This window comes from Panthera onca, chromosome A1 (genome assembly GCF_046562875.1).
Source record: "Panthera onca isolate mPanOnc1 chromosome A1, mPanOnc1 haplotype 2, whole genome shotgun sequence".
Taxonomy (NCBI): domain Eukaryota; kingdom Metazoa; phylum Chordata; class Mammalia; order Carnivora; family Felidae; genus Panthera; species Panthera onca.
In genome coordinates, this window is record NC_138339.1 from 86324157 (window position 1) to 86341089 (window position 16933).

General features: G+C 38.2%; 1 protein-coding gene across 3 annotated transcripts in view; it reads right to left on the reverse strand.

Annotated features, from left to right (window-relative positions):
* The window catches only part of ADGRV1 (adhesion G protein-coupled receptor V1), a 565435-nt gene that overhangs the window by 395234 nt on the left and 153268 nt on the right, over positions 1-16933 (reverse strand). For all 3 annotated transcript variants that reach the window (XM_078448177.2, XM_078448183.2, XM_078448190.2), the window contains exons 49-53: positions 15649-15913; positions 14563-14685; positions 8198-8420; positions 7664-7868; positions 1109-1255 (exon numbers count right to left, since the gene is read on the reverse strand). In XM_078448177.2, the coding sequence (XP_078304303.2) occupies positions 1109-1255; positions 7664-7868; positions 8198-8420; positions 14563-14685; positions 15649-15913 (963 nt within the window). The remainder of the gene's footprint in view (positions 1-1108; positions 1256-7663; positions 7869-8197; positions 8421-14562; positions 14686-15648; positions 15914-16933) is intronic.

Consider the following 16933-nt stretch of genomic DNA (forward strand, 5'->3'; position numbering starts at 1 on the left):
GCCAAAACATTTTTAAGGCACTAAAGCTCTAATCTTTGAATGGTACAAAAGCCTAGAAATGGTAGACCTAACATACACCCATCGTTTTTTTTGAGATAATTCCATGAGAGGCCTTTTAAAGGAACTCTTCAGAGAAGCATTTGGGAAAAATTTTATGGATAAATCTGTGAAACCCAAGGTGAGTCAAGAACACCACCCATTTTCTAATTAGGAACTAAAGGTTCTTAAAACCCTCTCTTTTAAAGTCATTTACCTTTCTGACCCAAATCTGATTCCATTCTTCGATCTCTGACCCAATTTTATACTATCTTCCAATAGTAGATAAAGTGATCTTCTGCCCAGATCCCTTCTTAGAGCTGGTGTGCCCATATCCCAATTGGTGGGAATAAGAGCTTTTGTGTTTGTCACTGGGACCTGCCTTCAGCTACAGTACACTTCCGCTGAAGATTATACTCTACCCAGAAGATGATGTGAGGTGAAGGATACCCAAAATAGGGATGCAAAATCTCAGCCTCCTTGTTCCACTGGAAAACAACTCTGGAGAACCAGTTCACCTCCAGAACTTCCTCACACACTCAACCTCAGGTGCAACTACCCAAGGACCAACGGCCCCTCTGCACATTCCTACCTTCCTTGTTTCCTTATGGGTGTGTCTCCTCAGTAAACTACCCACAACTCTTAATCTCGGAGTCTATCTACAGAAAACTAAACCTACATCACTCAGCAATTCTGATCTACTTTTTCATACGCCTGACTATCTTACATAGATTCATTCCCTATTTACTGCTTCCATTTTATACAAATCTTGAAACATTTCCATCTCCAGTGTAATTGGTTTTATCTTTCTGACAGTGTAACACATCTACAATCTGGCCAACTGATGTACTGAACCTAAAAAGGGATGACTTTTTTATAGATAATTTTGGTATTAAAGAAAAAAACGAACAAAAATCACAATAAAACTAATCTTAAATTGTATCCCTCTCTACAGTGATTAGTAGGAATCCAGGGCTGACATGGTCAAACTCAAACACTTCATCCATAAGGCAGGCATCAACAGTAACCATAATTTAGAAGTGACTCTCCTATAATTTTGTAAATTACGTACCACTCCTGAGGTAGGAAATACATCACTAATACTTCCGTCAGCTTCCCATGCTGTGGTTATACGACCATATGTTCCTTTTAAGCGCTCAACATTCAAAGTTATTAAGCTATCTTGCTCCATTTCTTCCACTTGCTTATATAATGAATTCTGAAAAACACACAGGAAGTCACAAGGGATTAACGGACATTACCTAAGTACACTTTTATTTCGTGCTGTTATGCATGTGCAAACTTCATAGTACTAAGCAATAATGGGTAACACAAAAATGTGATGTAAGTGAAAAACAATAGTTAAAAAAACAGCAGTATAAGATAGCCATGATTTTATTTCAAAAACATACATGTGTGAATAGGTAAAAGGCTAAGTTAAAATAAACTAAAATGTTAATTTTTAGACGATTATTTTTTGTCTTCTGTACTTTTCAAATTTATTCAACAAACATATGTTATATTCATATCCAGAGAGCATATACTTTTTGACAGTATTATACATAGTATATAAAGTTTGTAGAAATGGATGGACATAGAGTCAAGAGATGAAGGAAATCTTCTCCCCCTGTGCAACTTCTGGCAATCCCTCTAGGTCTTGTTTCCTTCTTGTAAAATAAGTTTTTGATCTACGTGGACTTTAAGGTCCCACCCAAATGTAGAAACACCAGTGAGAATCAGGGCATTCTTCCTGTTCACTTACAAACATCTTTTATCCTTGAATTCATACACTCTGAAATGTGATTATCCTTGAATTCATATACTCTACAGCCTGTGCTGTTTCCACTGATGATGTTTCATCCTTAGTCCCTAGTCTTTACAACTATTTTTCCTGCCAGAAATAGCCCCTTCTCTGGTATTAGAATCTCACACTCTCTTCTCACCTAAGCTTCGTGGTGTCTTTCCTTCGTCCCAGACTGATTTCTACCTTAGTGTGACTGGAACTCCTCCTCCAACACTTGCAGCATCTCTTGCCAGCTGCTGAATGAGCTTTTCCTCAAAATCAATATTCAAAAGAATCCCTTCTTACAACACCCCTACTTTATCTATAAGCAATAAAGGAAGAATATGGAGTATAAAGATTTTTAACAATCTTCCCAGTAATAGTTTTCTTTTTCTTGTCTTTTTACTATGGTAATCTGAAAATAAATTCCTCCATGAATTTCTTAAAGCTTCTATTTAGAAGGCTAATTTGAGTAGATAGCCTTTCCTTTGGCAGTGTTTTACACTGCATTTTTCACATATTGTTACAAATGTTACATAGTAATAAAATCTTGCTCAAAGCATTCAAACATTCCTACAGAAAATATCTTGATTTTAAAATATGGATATTTTAAATCCATAAAAATGGATATGGCTGGATCAGTCAGTAGAATACGCGACTAAATCTCAGGGTTGTAAATTCGAGCCCCATGATGGGTGTAGAGATTACTTAAAAATAAAATCTTTAAAAAAAAAAAATAAAATATGTATATAATTTGTACATAAAATACAATGCCTTTCAAAGAGAAGCCTCTCAGGCTCCATGCCCTCTACCAATAAGGGTTAGTAAAACAAGGATTTAATACAGCCAGAAAAGTATGAAGAAACTCTCTGACAACTAAATCTTATCGTACAACAAACTTGTCCAGACACAAGAGGCCTGTACTGAGAAATTCTAGCGAATGGACTGAAAGAACCCAGGATATTATCTACTGGGAAAGATTAAACCACAGTACTTTGATGTTTCTATGATAATTTTGGAGTAAGCTTCATAAAGAGAAATCTGGGGCACCTGGGTACCTCAGTCGGTTAAGCATCTGACTTCAGTTCAGGTCACGATCTTGCGGTTCATGGGTTCGAGCCCTGTGTCAGGCTCTGTGCTAACAGCTTGGAGCCTGGAACCTGCTTCGGATTCTGTGTCTCCCTCTCTCTGCCCCTTCCCACTCATGCTTTCTCTCTCCCAAAAATAAATAAAAATTAAAAAAAAAAAAAAGAGGAAATCTACCATACTTAAACAGTTAAGGAATAGAATGTGCTCTCCATGCTCAGCAAGGTTTAACGACAGGAGGATGAGACCACACAGCAGAGCATGTTGGTTCTTGCTCCAAGGTCTCCAGCTCTGCCCTGTCAATATCTATGGCCGGAGAAAGCCATGGGAGTGTTCTGTCCCCTCCCCTGCATTATGAAAGATTCATACCAAACACTTCCTGTGTATCAGGCATTTTTCTGGCATAAAGCTGTGAACAAAACAGTATCTCAGTTCTTGTAGCCTTGCATTCTAGAAAAAGAAACTTGACAATAGACAAATTAGGCCACTATAAATTCCATAAAGAAGACTAAGGCAGGATAAAAAAGGTACAGAATGATGGTGGTGAATTAACAATTTTCAATCAGGGAAGGCCTTTCTGGTAAGTTGTTATTTCAACAGAGACTGGAAGAAAGTAAGGAAACAAGTCATGTTTCCACCTGGTGGGGAAGGTAGTCTTCTTTCTTTCTAATCTTCTCCACCACAATTCACGCCTTAGAGCTGTACTGTCCTACACAGTGGCCAGTGGCCACAGGTGGCTACTGAGCACCTGTTACGTGACTGGTCTATAAGTGCAAAATGCACTGGAGGTTTGAAGACAAAGTATGAAAAAAAGAGTATAGAGTATTTCATCAGCCATTTTATGTTGGTTAATATATCAGGCTAAATAAAATAAAATACTAAAAATATTTTCACCTATTTCTATTTTTCTTTTCTGGAGCTAAAAAACTAAAATTATATATATGGCTCACATTATAATTCTTCTGGGCAGAAGTGCTTCAGGAAAAGCTGACCTGCCTGTATCTGCAGAGATGGGCCAGAATGAGGAACATGGTGATCCTACAACACTTGCAAGGACTCATTCAGGACATTAGCACATCCAAAACTCCTCATCTCAGCTCTCAAACCTGCTCTTAATAAGTTGTACATCTCTCACTGAAAGGAAAATTCCTGCTTCCTGTAATTCTGTGGTTTATTGCTAAATTACTGCACTAGTTTCCCGTCAATTTCTGTCCTTACCCACTTACAATCTAGTGTCAATTCTATGGCCAGAGTAGTTCATTTATTTTATTTAAAAAATTTTTTTAATGTTTATTTATTTTTGAGAGAGACAGCGCGTGAGCAGGGGGGAGGCAGACAGACAGACAGACATAGAAGCCGAAGCAGGCTCCAGGCTCTGAGCTGTCAGCACAGAGCCTGACACAGGGCCCAAACACACAATGAGATCATGACCTAAGCTGAAGTTAGAGGCTCAACCCACTGAACCACCCAGGCACCCCCAAAATGGTTATGTGAGCCGGGTCATGTTGCTCTCCCACTTCAACCCATTCCCTCAGTGGCTAACTTCATGATGGTAATCAGCGGCTTATACAGGAGTAAGTTCACACAGCAGCCTCCCTGCTATCCTTCAAAGGCTGCTCAGAGGTTGGCCCTTGCCTGGTGTCTAGGAAGCTGGATTTCAAGAGGATTCTCGCCATTCCTGGAACTCATAGTGGCTCTCCGTGCCTGTACTATACACACAATGTAGTTTTTACTGACCACCTGTTTTCACTCTGGGAGTCTGGAATTGTGACATGTGCCAGGCTGAGAGGGCCTGCATGAACAGTTCCCAGGGAAAACCCCAGGCACGGAGTCTCTAATGAGCTTCCCCGGTTGATAACACATGTCACATACTGTCAGTGTTCACCTCAATGCTGGGGGAATTAAGTGTGTCCTGTGTGATTCCCCTGGGGAGAGCTCTTGGAAGCTTGCACCCAGTTTCCTCTGCACTTCACTCCATAAGCCTTTTCCCTTATGACTTTGTTTTGTATCCCCATCACTGTAATAAATCACAGTATGAGAATGACAGAACCCTGAGTCCTTTGAGTCCTCCTAGCAAGTCATCAAAACTGTGGGTGCTGCTGGGGATGCCTGAAACAAGGCCCTGGCCCTTCAATTTCTTTGGCCTCATCTCTACCTGACTGACTTCGGCCACAGTGGCCTCCTTGCTACACCAGATAGGCAAGGCTTATTTCAGGGCTTCGGCTGTTGCTGCTGGTTCCCCCTGCCTTGAATGTTCTTCCCCCATCTCCTACACACCTTCATCCTCATATCACTTCCTCAATGCCACCCTCCCTGATAGCCTATGTTTCACTTCTCTGCACACAATCCCCACCCCCTCCCTCACAATCTCCATCTGTCCTTCCTGCCTAACGTTCTTCCATGGCACATACTACCATCAGATACAGTACAGATGTCTCTTGTCTTTGGCTGTCTCCCTTTGCCTCATCTATTAAGAACATTGAGGATAAAGAGTTCTACTGTTTTACTTTTTGATATATCTCTAGCACCTGAAAGAGCATCTGGTACACAGGTGTTTGTTTAAAAAAATGCTACACAAATAAATAAATTAATGAACAGTTGCATAAGTGGCCTTGTTAGTTCAATGAGAGATGAGAAGAGTTTTCCAGAAGCTTTTGGGAAATCTCTTCCTTACTCCAAGAGCCACATTTCTCTCTCTCCCCAACTGGACATGAACAAGAAAGCAGTAGACCTAACAGTAACATCAGCTTTCAAACAACCAGATGAAGAACCAGCTTTATGCTGGCAAAGTGGAGAGATGGAAAGAATCTGAGCCATGTTGACATAGTATCCACCCAACTCTGAAGCTTATCTTCTCTGTGGACATGTTCTTGGTGTTTAAGACAATTTGAGCTGGGTTTTCCTTACTTGCAGAAGATTTCAGAGAACGATACATGATAGTTGCAGCTATAACTCTAGTTAAGAAATAAGGATAAAAAATAAACTCAAAATGGATAAAGGACCTGAATGTGAGACAGGAAACCATCAAAACCCTAGAGGAGAAAGCAGGAAAAAACCTCTCTGACCTCAGCCGTAGCAATTTCTTACTTGACACATCTCCAAAGGCAAGGGAATTAAAAGCAAAAATGAACTGTTGGGACCTCATGAAGATAAAAAGCTTCTGCGCAGCAAAGGAAACAATCAACGAAACTAAAAGGCAACTGACAGAATGGGAAAAGATATTTGCAAATGACATATCGGACAAAGGGCTAGTATCCAAAATCTATAAAGAACTCACCAAACTCCACATATGAAAAACAAATAATCCAGTGAAGAAATGGGCAGAAACATGAATAGACACTCATCTAAAGACATCATCCATATGGCCAACAGGCACATGAAAAGATGCTCAACGTCGCTCCTCATCAGGGAAATACAAATCAAAACCACACTCAGATACCACCTCACGCCACTCAGAGTGACTAAAATGAACAAATCAGGAGACTATAGATGCTGGCGAGGATGTGGAGAAATGGGAACCCTCTTGCACTGTTGGTGGGAATGCAAACTGGTGCAGCCGCTCTGTAAAACAGTGTGGAGGTTCCTCAAAAAATTAAAAATAGATCTACCCTATGATCCAGCAATAGCACTCCTAGGAATTTACCCAAGGGATACAGGAGTGCTGATGCATAGGGGCACTTGTACCCCAATGTTTACAGCAGCACTCTCAACAACAGCCAAATTGTGGAAAAAGCCTAAATGTCCACCAACTGATGAATGGATAAAGAAATTGTGGTTTATATACACAATGAAATACTACTTGGCAATGAGAAAGAATGAAATGTAGCCTTTTGTAGAAACGTGGATGGAGCTGGAGAGTGTTATGCTAAGTGAAATAAGGCAGGCAGAGAAAGACAGATACCATATGTTTTCACTCTTATGTGGATCCTGAGAAACTTAAGACCATGGGGGAAGGGAAGGAAAAAAAAAAGTTAGAGAGGGAGGGAGCCAAACCATGAAAGACTCTTCAAAACTGAGAATAAACTGAGGGCTGATGGGGGTGGGAGGGAGGGAAAGTGGGTGGTGGGCATTGAGGAGGGCACCTGATGGGATGAGCACTGGGTGATGTATGGAAAACAATTTAACAATAAATTTCATATTAAAAAAAAAGAAATCAGGATAGAGTTCGCACACAGGGCTAAATGGTGCAATATAAAAGGGTGTCCTTTTGCTCATGAATAAAGGAATATGAACTCTGAGATGGAAGTCAACCTGAGAATATCTGAATAGTTCTCTTTCTTCAGGGGAAAGCACCTCCATGTGTACAATGCAAGTACAGTTATAAATCTCTCTCTCTCTCTCTCTCTCTCTCTCTCAATATACATAAGACAGTAATATATTTGTAGGTGATGTGTGTGATGAAACACAGTATATAGTCTATTTGGGACTTGTTTCATCATTACCCTCTAGAGATAAGGCTAATAGCAGAGCCAAACTCCAGGACTAAGGCCAACTGGGAACATTTCAAATTCAATCCTATAAGAGTAATCAGTACAAAAAAAAAAATGTTTAGGACAAGATGATTCAGAAGGTTCAGCGTGTAGGACTATAAATTATAAGACATCAGTTAAGTACACCTTAAAATGCACAGTCAGGGTGAAACAGGGAAAGAGAAGGAAGAGAGGCTTAAGATACTCAAAGGAGGACTGAGTGCTGACAACATCTAACATATAAATACAATGAATAAATCATTTTGACTTTTAAGTGTGGGATCTATACCTGAGCAAATCCAACGACTCCATAGGCATCATCATTAGACATAATAGTTATTTTTACATAACCATTAATACCAATCTCTGCTCCTCCTTTGGGATTTTTAAGCTCAACTCTGAAGAATTCTTCTTCTTCTGGAACTGTATCATCAAGGACATTTACCACTATTACAGCTTCTCTGTCACCAGGTTCAAATATCAGTTCACCTGAACTAGCATAAGAAGCACATCAAATAAGACAGCTGAAACAAATCTCAGGCATATACATAGTAGGTTACATATAAAATTCTCAGAACACTGATTAATACTAATCATTTGGAAAAATCACATTTCATAAATAAAATTTTAATCCAAAATGTTTAAAATACTGATTAGCTCGATAGAATATATATAAGTAATATGGAACATAACCAAATTTCTAGATTATAAATTAACCTTATATTTTATATTTTTTCAGTCATTAAATAAACACTTAGAAATTAGGTGCCCTATAAAAACTATGGTAAGCATAAAGAGGTTCCGTATAAAATGGTGAACGTACCTAGGAATAAAGTCAGACTGGCTGGAGATATAGGCCAGCTCATATATGTGTGAGTGCCTGGTTCCCACTAGAGCAATTAAATTCTTGCTTGAATTAAGGGACTTTACTGTAACAGAAGCTGCATCATGAGCAGAAGGTGCTTCCAGAATAAAAGAGAATTGATTCAGCTCTGAATTCCAGCAGTAAAGTGCAGACATTGCTTGGCCAACAAGAAGTATGTGGACTGTGGAAAGGAAAGAAAAGGCAACTATAGTAAAATGTGAATGTTATCTCACATGCTCCCTATTGTAGGACCAAAACAAAATCTTTTCAACTCTCAAAGTTCCATTTTGGTGTCTGAATTAACTAAATATGATCTGATTTCTGAAAATCAAAATATTATTTGAAATGAATGTAAATAGTAATTTTTTAAATGCTGTGGAATGATCAAACCAGCCTAACAATAAACCTATTTCCACTTAAGAAATCACTGGATAGGGCAACTGGGTGGCTCAGTCGGTTAAGCATCTGACTCCTGACCTCGGCTCAGGTCATGATCTCACGGTTTGTGAGTTCGAGACCCATGTCAAGCTTTGCGCTAACAGCATGGAGCCTGCTTGGGATTCTCTCTCTCTCCCTTTCTCTCTCTGCCCCTCCTCAGCTCTCTCTCTCTCAAAATAAATAAATAAACATTAAAACAGAAAAAAAATCACTGGGTGGAACCCAAATGCATTGTGGACTCTCTGCATTCGTCAGTATTTATGTGCTGGGTAATATGGGAGGATATTTTTAAAAGTGAAAAAGATGTATAATCCCATCACTAAACGCTTCATTTTTGTATTTTCCTTTCCAGCCACCATCCATATGAATTCATGATGAACCATGAGTAAAGAGACTATTTACAAAAAAATTCTTAATTATAAAGCTTAACCTTAAATTTATACAGCATTTCTTAGGTGTTATTACAAAGCATTGAAATTTATAGTTTTAATGCATATATAATCTACAGGGTTGATCTTTAAAATATGCGTAAATGTTCATGGGTGACTGGGTGGCTTAGTTGGTTAAGCGTCTGACTTCAGCTCAGGTCATGATTTCACAGTTTGTGGTTCAAGCCCCACGTTGGGCTCTGTGTTGACAGCTCAGAGCCTGGAGCCTGCTTCGGTTTCTGTGTCTCCCTCTCTCTCTGCCCCTCCCCCACTCGTGCTCTGTGTCTGTCTCTTAAAAATGAATAAATGCTAAAAAAAATTACTTAATAAAAAAATGCCTAAATGTTCTCTACATTGAATGTTTATTATTTTTATTTAACTTTTCAAGATGAATTAGAGACAGTTATTAATTTTTTTCATTTGATAAATTCTTAAAGGTGGTAATTAGGCCAAAGGATATGAACAAATTTATGATCTTGCTGCCAATGCTTTTTGAAATGTTAGTAGGAAAATGTGCTCTTAATGATTCAATGCAATGGTACATATTAGCAAACATGGAGGGTAAAGGGGCTTAGTACATTGTATAAAGGGAAATTCAGAGAAAGGGAGCTTATTACGTTGTATATACCATTAAGCAATCTTCAGGCTTAAAACTGAGAAACCATCCAGAAACATGCACAAATTCTAGTACTTGAAGAAACACATGGGAACATAAAGATATCAACTAAGATGGGTTGGATATTAAAACAGCACTAGAACCAGAAACCATGAACATTTCAGCCTATAAGGTTACAATGGAAGATTCCAAATCCTTAAATATCAAGAATTATTCATTATGTTTCTTTATGGTAATTATTTAAGTGCTATTGCAGTCTAATAAATGTTGTATAAAAGGTAAAAATCAAGAAAAATGTTATCAATAAACTTGTATGTTAACAATGATGACATATTTTTCATAAAGCTTTGTTAAACTGGGGACATTCAGTAAAGAGCAAATTTCTCAGACAGATCTCAACATCTCCCAAGTTTAAATGATTCTACAGGTCCAATCAATAATTGTTTCTACAGGCTCAACCAAAATCATAAACTAAAGTACTCTGAGCATCATTGATTGATTATGTATCTTAATCGTTGGAGATATACTCTATTCATTTCCTCTCAATCTGAGAAATATGAGAAGGCAACAAAAAGATAATCAGACATTCAGAGTAGGAAACGTAGGGGGCTCAAATCTGTAGAGTATGTATGCAGAAAGTGTTTTCTCAGAAAACGATATTTGTACTGTTCAAGATCACAGAAGTGGGCCAGGGAATTTAAAAGAAAAAAAATCCTATACCTCTCCTCTGGAGAACAAAATTTTAACTGGTACTGATTATAGATTTCCCTTCCAGTTATCAAAACCATAAGCAAACAAATAAGAGTATTCCAAAGGAAGGCAACTGGCTGAGATCATTTACGGAGTGTAGATAGAGAAGTCCCAGGACTGAGTGCTGAGTGCTAGAGCGAGGTTCCAGGGCAAAGAGGTGAGGGAAATTACGAGAAAAGTTGGGTCTGTTCTGGGAGGCACTGTGGAAGGGTGTAGGAAGTTGGGGGAGGGAAGAGTTGTGCCCCTGGTCTGGAAATTAGGGCTCATGGGATCTAGGACACACACAGATGAGATGACAGTCGCTTTCTCTAGAGGGGGCCTGGGCTTCTTATGGTCACTCTACAGGAATGAAGAGAATGATGAATTCATCCAAATGATTTCCAAAGATGATGGTTTTTCAAAGGTGATAGTGAAGCTGAGAGTATTGGGGAGTTAAGGAGAAAGGGAGGGATCAGTGTCTTTCCAGCAGCATTAATTAAATGCCTCTTCCTTAAAGAAGCTTTCTGGACATCCCTTAGACCTGGTCAAGTCTTCTCTATTTTGTGTTATGACAGCACCGTATCCTTGAACAACAGTTATGTTTGTACCTAGAAGCTTTTTGTGTGTGATTATATATCATGTCCCCCATTCCCTATTGTATGTTAAACTTCTTCAGAGCAGGGACTAGAATTCGTTTTGTTTGTCCTTATTTCCTCAGGGCCTACCACTACGCCTGGCACATAACTGGCATTTTAAAAACTCTATTAAATAATGAAGGAGAGAAGGAAGAAAGAAAGATAAGTGTATATGTCCTTGCCTTCTCTGTCATATCCATTCTTCCTCTTGCATTTAAGAATTCTGTCACCACCCAATAATCTCTGTCAAGTCATTAACCAGAATAAATATGTAATCCTCACAGTCATGGCTCCAATCTAATATTTGACATATTCAAAATAAGAAAGTCCTTGAATATTATTTAATGCATAATTTCAGCTTTCAGGGGATCTATAATAAGCCATTCTAAATAATTACTTACAATCTTTTCATACTTCTACAACCTCAAGTCACAGAAACAAAAGAAATAAAGAGACCTCACAATGGGTCCCCTAACAAGCCTCTGGCAGAATTTTTCATAAATTCTTTTAGAAAGTGTGCCTATTCTATTTCTTTAAAAATCTTTAAAGAGAATTCTATAACTTCAATTAATAACCCATTCAGGCAGCACTTGTCATCCTTAAAAACATTCATTAGGAAACTATTTTGAATTATAATAAGTGACTCAAGTAGATACTGTTAGTCCACTTGAAAACTTGAGGTGTAAGAAAAGCAAAACTAATAAAGGAACAAAATTAAAGGACAAGTAGACACAAACAAATACATGGTGAAAGATACATAATTTATTTAGTAAATCAACTGCTGAGTGAATGATAAGAAAGTCACAGCTACGACCCGTCAGAGAGGTGTCACGACAAGTCAAGAGAAGGTATTTACGAAGAGGATGCACAGAACAGAGACACACACAGGGCTCTGACAGCACAGTGAGCCTAAGGTAGAGGCCAGACAATGATGTAATGGTCCAGATGTCAGGTGGCCAGGGTCTGGGAGAAAGTAGCATGGACATGGGACTGAGGAGGGAAGAGGGCACAGGGAAACAAAGCACAATGAGATAGATAATCCATAAAACAATGAGAGATAAATAATGCTGATTCCTGCTCAGCAGGTGAGGTAACTGAAGGAGACAGGGTCTAAAGATTACAGTGCCTGAATGAGAAAACTGCAGTCAGGCACCTAAGAGAGAAACTGCGAGAACAGATTCCTATATTTGTGCTAAATCCTCTACTCTTCTCAGTATCCTAAGTAGATTCTAGCTTTTATGAGTTCAACTACCTGAATGCATTGATGTCTCCAAAATCTAAACCTCTGGCTGATTTCTTCAGTGCCACATCTCTAAACCCTGCAGAGGCTTCTATGTTAACTCCTGTCCGTGAAGGTGCAAACTCTGCATCCAGCATATTACATACACCAAAGCTAGGTGGAATTAGAAAACATGTTTTTGATCATCATTTCCTTTTGAAATGCCTTCAAGGATTTCTCTACCCTAATAATGCTCAGAGTTTAGGTAGTCACCAGACCCCTAACAGTCACTGACACACTTCAAGAGGGTCTGTGAGGTCAAAACTATTTTTGTAGTAATACTAAGATGCCGTTTGTCTACACCATTCTTATTCTTTGTTGAGTGTATGTGGGATTTTCTGGAGGCCATATGACTGATAATATTGCAGTAGACAGAATACAGACACAGACATAAGAAACAAGACATTAAAGGAACTTGTAAAATAAGAAAGTAATACCATTCTTTGTACAAAGGTTTTTATTTTAGAAAATACTTTTTTTAAAAAAATAAAACGTGTTATTTTTGTTCACATGTAGTAAGTTCATTGCTCTCATTCTTAATTAAGAAGTATCTTTAACATTTCTTTTTAATTTCTAATACAATAAATATTAGTAAATAGAACCCACACAAACAAAAGCACTCTGAGTTCCTTAACATTTTAAGAGAATGAGAAGTTCCTAAGGCAAAAATATTGGGGAACCACTGAACCATCCAAACACATATGAAATCCTGAACCTGACATTCCAGACCTTCTTGTATAGATGCTAGTGTGTTTCCAACCTTACCACCACTACGCTGAGTCAAATCCTCTGTCCCTACCACTCTGGTTGACTCACTGTGCCCTCAGCATCATGTCTACTTCTACTTTTCTCTTTTGCTCACACCTTCCCTCCTGCGCACAACATTTCCTACCAGCCCACCCAGGCCGAGCTCAAGCTCCCCTCTGATACCTCTTACCCACTTCAATTCCACCAATGACAGAGCAAATAGGACTGGAATTCTATCTTGAATTATTGTCTTAATATTTTTCTTGCTTCTCCAACCAGACCTTTGAAGGTACAGAATTCTTCATAACTTTAGGGGTGCCTGGGTGGCACAGTCAGTTAAGCGTCCAATTCTTGATTTTGGCTCAGGTCATGATCTCACGGTTCATGGGATCGAGCCCTGCATAGGGTTCTGTGATGACAGCACAAAACTTGCTTGGTATTTTCTCTCTCTCTCCTCTCTCTCTCTCTCTCTCTCTCTCTCTCTCTCTCTCTCTCTCTGCCACTCTCCTGCCCATTAAAATAAATAAATAAACTTGAAAAAAATTTAAAAAAAGAAAGAACTCTTCATAACCTTAATGACTTATATATAATGGCTAATAATAAATGGTGCTGTTTGATTCATACAAAATTCCTATGTCTCAGTTTAAAAGTGAAGCTTTGATCCAGACTCACCTGCTGAGTCACTTGGTTTGGCTTCCAAGTTCCTCTGGGCACCCTAACAGGAGACCTGATGACTCAGTGAGCCTGCTCCCTGCATTGTTCACACCTGTTCGGAGAGGCAGCCCACAAGCTCAATAGGCCAAGTGCTGCTGGCCTGTATGCCTTGTTGCCACTGGTCCACCTAAATGATTCTTCACCAACCCTGCAATAATCCTACAGCCTCCAGACAACATTCACCCTTTGGTTTCTCACTAACGGACTTTTGTTTCTGAAACAACTGTGAGTAAAAATATTGCTTATGTTTCTGATGTGTATATTAAAGCACAGAAAGTCAAGACAGGATCAGACTGGAAGAAGGATGGGAGAGTGAATAGCCATTTTCTGACTTTTTAAAAATACTTCAATGCAGATACCTGTTATCCTTTTATACTTTCATATTTAAAATATACACTATATGCAATGTCACTCTTCATTTTTCTCTAGACAAAATAAATGTATTACTTTATCCTTCACTAATGTTGTCTGCTCACTGATATGTTCACTAATGCTCACTATTATGTCTAAAATAACACATTTCAGTTATTCTGATTCTTCTCAAGCACAATTCCCATTTAAAAATATTAGCCCTTTTGAATTTCTAGGATTTCCAGAAATAGTACTGTTAAGATCTTGATTTTAGATCCTTATTAAAAGACCCAGTGTCTGGCAAAGTGATACTATCTCTAACTCAACAAGATTAAAATTATTCTAGCTTTCTACATTGCATTTCAGACTAGTTTAAACACCCTTACCTATTCCTGAAGCTGGTGTAAAGGCGTAGATCCTATTAATGGTAGTAAAATCCAGGGATTGAAAATATCTGAAAGAAGACTGTCCTGTCTCCCAGATGAAAATATCAATTGAATTCTGATTTCCTACAATAATGGAATAAAAGCCAAATCTGAAGGCAAAAGTTACAGGAAAAAAATGACGAAATTACACAGTAAAAAAATTATAAAAATATTTAACTTAATTTAAAAACAAATTTAGTTAGGACATTCCTCCAAATTCATTTATTTAAATAATAACACAACTTGGTAGGAAACACTTCAAATGTCTTTTTGCATTTACTACATGAAGTATGGTCACTGCTTAATCAAATCATGATCTGATATTAAAGAACAGTGACACACGTTTGTTTTTTTAGGAATGCTTAAGTTTTACCTAAGAAAGTTCCACTAGGCAAAAGAAAGCATATTTATACTCAGAGAATATTTTGAAACAGTCTTATCAAAAGTCGCTGAGCACTATTTATTACTACTATAAATTACCCACAGCTCCCCAAGTACAGTCACATAAAATGTTATCTGTTTGCACTTCTGATATAAGATCTTCATAGATCTTTCCACTTTACATACCCATCCCAAATTTTAATATAACTTTAATGTGATAGTTTGTCATCTAAAGATTATACATATAACACTTAAAATCTGTTTTTTCCCCCTAAAATCCATTTGTAGCTGACAGTCAATACCTTATGCATCAAGAAATGGATTAGCTGGGGCACCTGGGCAGCTCAGTCAGTTGAGCATCTGACTCTTGGTTTTGGCTAAGGTCATGATCTCACGGTTCACGGGATGGAGACCCGCACTGGGCTCCGCCCTCACAGTGCAGATCCTGCTTGGGATTCTCTCTTTCCTCCCTCTCTCTGCCCCTCCCCCTGCACACGTGTGGGCACATGCTCTCTCTCTCTCTCAAAATAAACATTAAAGAAAAGAAGAAATGGATTAGCTAAAAAATTATTCCGAGAGCTACGTGTTTTCATAAAGATCCTACTATATGAATGCTGTATAATTTCAACCACAATGTATATATGGCAAACGCTAATATCTTCTTACCTAGAGAGAGAGTTTTGGCAAAGATTAAGTAAATATCATCTCCTGAAGCCAAGGCCTCAACTTGTGTTGTCCCACTAATTGGCACTTCTTGAATGTTAATAAACTCACTGCCAGACCATCTGAGTAAAAGGGAATTTAGCCTGGCATTAACCTGGGAAATGGCTAAGAACACAGAGCCTCTTCGGGTGAACAAGGCTATGCTCAGCACACCTCGGACAGGAAGTGTCTGATGCAAGGTGAAGCTTTCTCCGCTCCATCTGAAGACCTGTGGGAAATGTTCAAATACAAAACCCTTCATGAGTAGGAATTTAGTACTTGTGTGATTTTAACCAATATCATTTATTTACTTTCCTGGTACCCTTTATTTAGTTAGGAGGATACTTTCATAAATGAGAAAATATCAAAACTGACGCTCTCTCACTGCTCTGTGTGTGTGTGTGTGTGTGTGTGTGTGTATAAGCACAGGCAGACAATGAGTGAAAAAGAAGTTATATGAAAATAAATCAATTTCAAATATACATCTGGGTAGGGGCAAGTCACAGAAAGAGAAAAGGAAAGCTAAAAACAGGAGAGAAGTTACTTATATATGAAAATTTCAGTTGTGGGTAAGAAACCTTCTGATGCTGTAATATCATTCCTTATCCACTGTTCAAGCAATAGAATATAAAAAGAAACACCAAAAATTTTTAGTCCTGAAGGTGGCAATGCATACAAGGTTTTAAGGTGAGTGTTCACATATTTAAAATTAAAAGAAGATCCTGAATCTACCTGGTTTCTTACACAATCTGGTCAATTGCAGAATTATATTTATTCAGTCAACAACTGGAAATCTTATGTGAGACTGGCATTATGTTAGGAATTATGGATAGAGTGGCCTCTCCCTTATGGATCTTATTAACTGTTAGGAAAAGGCAAACAATAAACACACTGATAAATAAATGTACGATTATTCAATTGAGACAAATGCTGAAGATAACAACTGGGATGATATGATAAAGAATTATGGGTGTACTAGGGAAATAAAGTTGGAAAGAATGACAATGAATGACATGGAAAAATTTCTAAAGCAAAAAATGTTTGTCATAAGCTGAATGAAGAATGGTCCAACTAGAAGGAAGTTGATAGTGCTAAGGAATGAAGACAGTGAAGACAGTGAAGATGACCATATAATTTATCACTGGGATCCTTTACAGAGCAAAAGCGACAGTATTGACATAATCCAGTCCTGTGTTGAGTGGATACAGAAATTTAGTTATGCTACTTATAGTCCATTATTAAATAACTT